This window comes from Asparagus officinalis, chromosome 1 (assembly GCF_001876935.1).
Source record: "Asparagus officinalis chromosome 1, Aspof.V1, whole genome shotgun sequence".
In the NCBI taxonomy this organism is placed as follows: Eukaryota; Viridiplantae; Streptophyta; class Magnoliopsida; order Asparagales; family Asparagaceae; genus Asparagus; species Asparagus officinalis.
The window spans coordinates 108,550,231-108,557,941 of NC_033794.1; the positions used below are offsets into that span (position 1 = coordinate 108,550,231).

The 7,711-nt window shown below is 37.6% G+C and overlaps 1 protein-coding gene across 1 annotated transcript; it reads left to right on the plus strand.

Annotated features, from left to right (window-relative positions):
• Window positions 2,156-3,322, plus strand: LOC109839093. The gene has a single exon (XM_020407530.1). It carries the CDS (start codon window positions 2,156-2,158, stop codon window positions 3,320-3,322), a length of 1,167 nt encoding a protein of 388 aa, XP_020263119.1.

Consider the following 7,711-nt stretch of genomic DNA (forward strand, 5'->3'; position numbering starts at 1 on the left):
AACCAAGTAGAACTGTTCTTCGCCCGTGGCGGTCGACCGCGAACAGATACTACAGAAAAACAGGTTTGAAAACAGATTTTTTGACTTTTGGAAAATTGTTAAAAATAACAAATGAAGTCCAAAAATTATGAAACTTTGGGAAATGTATATAAACATGTAAATGAACATGTTACAAAAAGAATTTTCCAAATTACATTTCCCATTTGTGAAAAATCATCATTTTGCAAAAATAGTCCAAAACACGAAAATGTAAACATGTGAATTTTGACATTTAGGCTAAACCATGTTTTGTAACTTTGCACAATGATTATATAGACTTAATAAAATATGTATATGATAGGGGCAGTTAGTTAGGCGCATGATAGAGGGCGATTTCCTCCTGCTATTGTGCGCCACTGCCTAGATCTCGCATGAAGAAGAAGAAGAAGCAGGGTAATAAGGGGATAGTTGATACTACATTGAGAGATTCATTATTCGTGTATCCTTCTCCATCCTCTGTAGATGAAGATGAGGGATCTGAGGGTTCAATGAAGATGAGTGATGCTAGGGGAAGCAATGGAACAGTAAAGGAGATTCGTGCTTCGTCCAGAAATGTAATGGAGATGGAAAGCACTGGCCCTAAGGGAGCTAAGAAGAAAATGCTAATGGAGGAGATCCTGACCAAATCTAAGTCAATTTCAGAACCAGGTCTTCTCAGATCTGGTCCAGCTCGTCAACTAGGTGAGTCCTCTTTTTCCCCCTCTTGGGCTGATGAAATGGATGAAGATTTGACAAATGATTTGAATGAATCAACGGAGATGATTGATGATGATCATGAGATCCTTACTCCTTTTGTTGCGCAATCTACAATTGGGAGGATTCAGACTTCCCAAAACGTGAGATCTGAAAATCCCAATCTGGAAGAAGAGGGGGACAATAATGTAGAGGCTCCATATCAGCGAGAAGTTCTTGAAAGGGAGGAAGTTAAAAAATCATATGTGAGTTTATTTTCTGACAACAGGAAACCAGGTAAAGGTCTTGATCTCAACTTTGTCCCAGCTTCACCTTCTGCAACTTTATCTTTTACTGAAGAAGAATGGAGGGAGGGTGTTGATTATTGGAAATACTCCTTAGTAGGACATGTTATAGGTCTGGATGTAAAATTCAAATCTATGGAATCATATATCAACAAAGCATGGGCCAAAATATCAATTCCTAAGATTACTTTGATTAAACAAGGGGTTTTCTTATTTGATTTCCAATCTGATCAGCAGATGAGAGAGGTATTGGAATCTGGGCCTTGGTTCTTTGGTTCAAGGCCTTTGATGTTAAAACCATGGTCTATTGAGATTGAAATGGAGAAAATACAGGACTATTCTTACCCAATGTGGATTCAACTCCCAAATCTGAAGCTTAATCTGTGGAGTGCCACAGGGATTAGCAAGATTTCTAGCTTAATTGGATGTCCTATAACTACTGATATGCTTACAGCTACTAGGCAGAGGCTTAGCTATGCTAGAGTACTAATTGAAGTGCAATTGCCCCTAAAGAAACCCCTGCCAGACCAAGTTGATTTTCAAGGACCAGATGGGAAAAAGTACAATCAGAAGGTCATTTATGAACTTAAGCCTAGATGGTGTTCTAACTGTAGCACTATTGGGCATGACACTGATAATTGTAGAAGACAAAAGTTCAAGAAAATGTGGGTTCCAGTTAATAGAAAGGGAAATTCTGAAGCTCAAGCATTGTCTGAGCCTGTGCATGTTTCTGGAGATCAGATTAATGTTAGTCTGTCTGATACATCTGCTCAGCAAATGGAGAAACCTTCAAGCAGTAGCAATATGCAAATAATACCCGAGGCAAATATAAATGCTTATGTTTCTCCTGATAGGGGACAAACATTAGCCAATCCTTCTGCACCTGAAAAACATGCACAGAGCATGAGGTCTGATATTCATAGCATCAGACTTGGAAATTCTGGACTGGCAACTTTTCACCAAATTTCATCTCCAACAGTCAATGCATCTGGATTTTCAAGTGTTAATAGGGCAAGTATTGCAAGAAGAGTTTTAGCAAATACTCCAGGGAACCTAACTCAGGTATCTTCTTTTTCTCCATTGGAATCTCTGACTCTGGACTTTGACCCCTGTTGCATAGACAGGGGGAAAGGACAATAATGCACTTTGCTATTTGGAATATTAGGGGTTTTAACAAATCCCCTAAGCACTTAATTGTAAAGCAATTCATTCAAGAGTATAAGCTGCCTTTCATAGCCCTATTGGAAACTAAGCTTTCTGCAGGAAATATGGATAAAATAGCTCAAAAAATTGCAAAAAATTGGGAATGGATCTCTAATAACCAAGAAGCAGGAAATGGGAGGATTTGGCTTCTATGGAATTGTGATATTCTTTCCATTCAGTGTGTTAAAACCTCAATGCAATATGTGACATGCTCAGTCAACACAAAAGATGGTAGGTTTTCTTGTCTAATGACTGTGGTTTATGCTTTGAATCAAAGAGAGGGAAGGAAAGTATTATGGCAGGAACTTCAAGCTTTCAGAACAACAGTTGATTGTCCCTGGCTAGTTGGGGGAGATTTTAATGCCATCACTAATGGAGATGAAAGATTGGGAGGTGCACCTGTTACAGGAGCTGACACTGAAGATTTCCAGCAATTTATTTCCTCTAGCAAACTGGTGCATATTAAGACTACTGGATGTTTTTATACATGGAACAACAAGCAAGATGCTGAAAGTAGAATTTGGAGCAGATTAGATAGAGTTTTGATCAATGAGTTGTGGATCATGCAATATACATCAAGTCAAGTAGATTTTTTACAGCCAGTCTGTTCTGATCATTCCCCAGCTCTTCTTACAGTTGGAGAGGATGATTTTCAGGGCAAGAAACCATTCAAATTCTATAAAATGTGGACTAAGCACACTGAATATCTCCCTTTAATCAGATCTATATGGCAGCAGGATGTGCAAGGTTACTATATGTACAAATTGTCCTGCAAGATGAAAATGCTCAAACCTGTTCTCAAAGATTTGAATAGAAGACATTTCATGAATATTAGTGAGCAGGTATTAAGAGCCAAACAGGAGCTAATTGATATTCAAAACAAGATCAGCACAGATCTTTTCAACTCTCACCTTATTTCCAAAGAAAAAGATTGCTTAAAGAAATATACTAATCTCCTTCAATGTGAAGAATCCTTTTATAGGCAGAAAGCAAGCATTAAATGGGCTATTCAAGGAGACAAATCCTCTCACTTCTTCCATTCACAAGCATTAAATGGGCTATTCAAGGAGACAAATCCTCTCACTTCTTCCATTCAGCCATGAAAGCTAGGAGGCACCAAAATAGGGTCTATTCAAGGAGACAAATCCTCTCACTTCTTCCATTCAGCCATGAAAGCTAGGAGGCACCAAAATAGGGTATTATCTCTGTATACTGAGGATGGGAATAGGGTATCTGATATGGACACAATCATTGCTGAGCTTATAAACTACTACAAGAGGTTATTGGGAGTTTCTGGGAATGTTTCTGAGCCTGATCTTGCCACTATAACTAATGGTCCTATTCTCTCATCAGAACAAAGAGAATTCCTTGGTTCTCCTGTAACTAGAGAGGAAATAAAACTAGCTGTCTTCACTATGTCTGATGATAAAAGTCCTGGTCCTGATGGATACAGTGCTTCATTCTTCAAAACTGCCTGGGATGTAATTGGTGATGAGATGTGCAAAGCAGTGGAAGAGTTCTTCTATACTGGTAAACTCCTTGGTGTCTTCAATTCAACTTCCATCACACTAGTCCCTAAAATTCTAAATCCAAGATCTCCATCTGATTATAGACCTATTTCTTGCTGTAACTGTGTCTACAAGGTTATATATAAAATTATTGCTGCCAGAATTCAGAATGTCATTGGTTATTTGATTGATGAGGCTCAGAGTGCTTTTGTTAAGGGCAGATTGATCTCTAACAATATTCTACTTGCGCATGAACTCCTAAAACACTATGGCAGGAAGAATGTCTCTCCAAGAGCTGTTCTTAACATTGATTTGAGGAAGGCCTTTGACACCATAAATTGGAGTTTTATTAAGGCTATGCTGACAGGTTTGGGATTTCCTGATAATATGGTTAAATGGGTGATGGAATGCATCTCTACTTCAAAATTTTCCCTGTCACTCAATGGATCATTACATGGCTACTTTGAGGGGGCTAGAGGATTGAGACAAGGAGATCCATTGTCTCCTTATTTGTTTGTTCTTGGTATGGAGTATCTATCCAGAAAGCTTAAACTTCTCAGTGCAGACAGACTGTTTAAACACCACCCAAAGTGTGCTAAATTGGGTATCACTCACTTGATCTTTGCTGATGACCTATTACTTTTTTGTAGAGCTGATATGGAGTCCATAGTCCAAATAAACAACTGCCTTCAGGAGTTTAGTACAGTATCTGGATTGGAGCCAAACTCCTATAAATCCTCTGTGCTATTGTGTGGGATTGAAGACAATGCTAAAGCTCAAATATGTTCATACCTGAAATTTCCAGAGGGATCGTTGCCTGTGAGATACTTAGGCATGCCCTTGGTCTCTAAAAGACTCTCCTACTTGGACTGCTCAACCTTAATCTCAAAAATTTCGGATCAGCTGCAAGACTGGCAGAAAAGAAAGAACTTATCCTATGCGGGAAGGATTCAACTCATTAAAACTGTTATCCTGGGAATTCAATCATATTGGACCAGTAATTATATTCTGCCGATAAAAGTGCTGGAGAAAATTGATATGCTTTGTGCTGCATTCTTATGGGGAAGTAAAATACACCTTGTTTCATGGCCAGAAGTCTGCAAGGATAAAAAATTAGGAGGTTTGGGGTTATTTTCCTCTGAGCTGTGGAATCATGCTGCAGCTATCAAGTGGCTATGGATGATACACTCTAAAAAAGACCTATTGTGGATTAAATGGGTACATGGTAATTACTTAAAGCAACTGGAAATCTGGCAAGTTCAACCGAAGAAAAGTGATTCGTGGATGTGGAGGCAAATCCTAAAGGTGAGGGATTTGGTATTGAGAAGATTTGGGAATGTGCACAGCCTGCTCAGAGCTGTTGCTAACTGTCACAGCAATGGAAAAATGAAAATTTCATCTATATATAATACTATCTCTCAATCTCCAGCATCTTCAGCAGCTGTACCCTGGGCGAAAACAGTTTGGGATGATTTGCATTATCCCAAGCATTCGATAATCCTATGGCTTGCTACTCTATCAAAGCTTCTGACAAAAGACAGATTATGTCGTATGGGTATATTAGAAATCAACCAGTGTGTACTTTGTGCTGATTGTCATCCTGAATCTAGAGAACATCTGTTTTTTGAATGTCGGTTTTCTTCATATGTTTGGAATAATCTGATGGCATGGATGAAGTTTACTTGGAGATCCTGCTGCTGGAGTCAGGTAATGAGATGGTATAGCAACAATTTGAGGGGACTGGGATTCATGAAAAAGCTCAGGAGAATGATGTTGTCTGGAACAGTTTATTGGATATGGAAGGAGAGGAATTTGAGGATCTTCCAGCAAAAAATCCGCAACCCTGACCAGCTTATCAAGGAAATTAAGATCTCATTACTCCTGAAAGTTCTTAATGATGATATTCTTGAATACTTAAGAGAAGAAGTAGCAAAGTTGTAAACTGTAGATAGTTTTCAGTATGTTGTTTGCCAGACAAAATAGTTCTGGTAGTTCTTGTTGCTCTTATATTTCAATATTTGGTGATGAATAAAATTTATTTCATTTACCAAAAAAAATATGTATATGATTATTGTTAAGTCCAAAAACTAATAATACAGATTTTTTACAAAATTGCATATTCTATGCAATGTTTTCAAAAACACAATAGTAAATATGAAATATGTGATTTCATATTTATAAACATGAAAACCCAAAACATATGTATGTATATATATAACTATATATATATAATGTATATATATATATATATGAAAACCAATATAATGTGTGTGTATAATATTGAGCTTAAAGTACTTAACACACATAATATAAAATCTAAACTAGATTACCCAAGCTAGATCTTGATCTTCATTGTAGCTCAACTTGGTACACATGCGGATGAAGCTTGAACTTGATCTTTAACTTTGAATTGCAAGGCTTCACCGACATTCCGCCAACCTCCTTTGGATATGATCGTTGAAGCTCTATTCCATCCATCCTCCAACTACGTTGTTTGTCTATAATAAATAAGAAAACACAAATACTAGACGAACAACATTAGTGGTAAATTGTTTGTTAAACATCATCAAAACAAGAAGGCCAACAGTACTATCCCTAGTACGTTCAGGATAACCAATTTAACAGGAAGTTTCTGGAGGATACTGTGCAGGATATTCTTAAGGATAACCCGAGATTAGCTGATTACTCAAGATGAAAACCAATCATCTGAATAATTCATCCTTAATCATAAATAAGAAGTGATTAAAAAAACCTCCCACGGTGAATAGTCAATCATTTCCAAAATGATTAAAACCCTCCCGTTGTGACTTTCCAAGTACTCTTTCATTGAGATGAGATTAAATGACCTTAGTTGGTTCATCTTCCCTCAAGAAACTCCTATGATATAACTGTGGAGTGTCTGATGATTCACGGTCCTCCACCATAAAGTCCCTCACTGATCAAATTAACTGACAGTGGGTCGAGCAAAAATTCCTTCGGCTAAGTCCATCCAGACTCCCCATGTGTTTGTGTACTTAACACTCTCAATGTTAAAGTCCTAACACGGTACTCAAAAGTTCAAGCTACTGATTTATGACAATTAACAAACCTCTTTCATGTTAAGACCCTGTTACTTGACGCTGAAAATCCAAACCAAGTGAGTCGTACAAATTAACATTCTCCCTGTTATTTGTACCACACTCTCACTGTTTGTTTGGTCAAACCTTCCTATAGTTAGGACCAAAGCCAAAATCCCTTCTCGATTCCTTCAATGAACGAGAGGTCCATTTTTAAATCAGACTTCCCTTCCGATAAACGAAAGGGCTCCGCCCAATTTGAACGATCAAACCTATAAAAGTTAGGATCGTCTCAATAACCCCCACCTGGTCAAACAATCGAACGGTTAGGACCACAATCAGAATTCCTTTTCGATAAATGAAAGACCTCCATTTTTTCTCCTTCGGTCAAACCTATAAAAGTTAGGGTTGGATTCGGAATTTCATCTCGTTAAATGAGAAATTTTATTTTCAGATTAGGTAACAAATCCTATAAAAGTTAGGGTTATCTGAATCTTTTCGATTCTCAGAATAAAGATCTCATTCTTAGTTTCACCTTCTAGATTCTCAAAGTAGAGATCTCACTTTGAGTTTCTTCTACAACAGGAGATAGCATATAAAATTCTTCCTCTTTAGTATCGGGTTCGTCTTTACCCCAAAAGAAGACGCAATCTTTCAATATCGTAGCAACAAAAATCCATGCCTCACAGGCATGGGGGATTTTATCTTGATCCCTAAATATAGATAAGTCTGTTTCTAACACATGTTTTCGGGTGGTTCATTCCCACGAAAATGACCAAGTCTACGTATTCAATATCATAGCAACAAAAACCCATATATGTTACGCATGAGGAATTTTATCCTAAATCCTAAGTAGAGATAAGTCAGCGCCTAACACGCGTTGTCGGTTAGTCTTTTACTGTAAAAAATGATAAAAACTCACGTATTC

Excerpts from the sequence above, each read along its gene's own strand:
- LOC109839093 (XM_020407530.1), top strand. The coding sequence starts at position 2,156 with ATGCACTTTGCTATTTGGAATATTAGGGGTTTTAACAAATCCCCTAAG.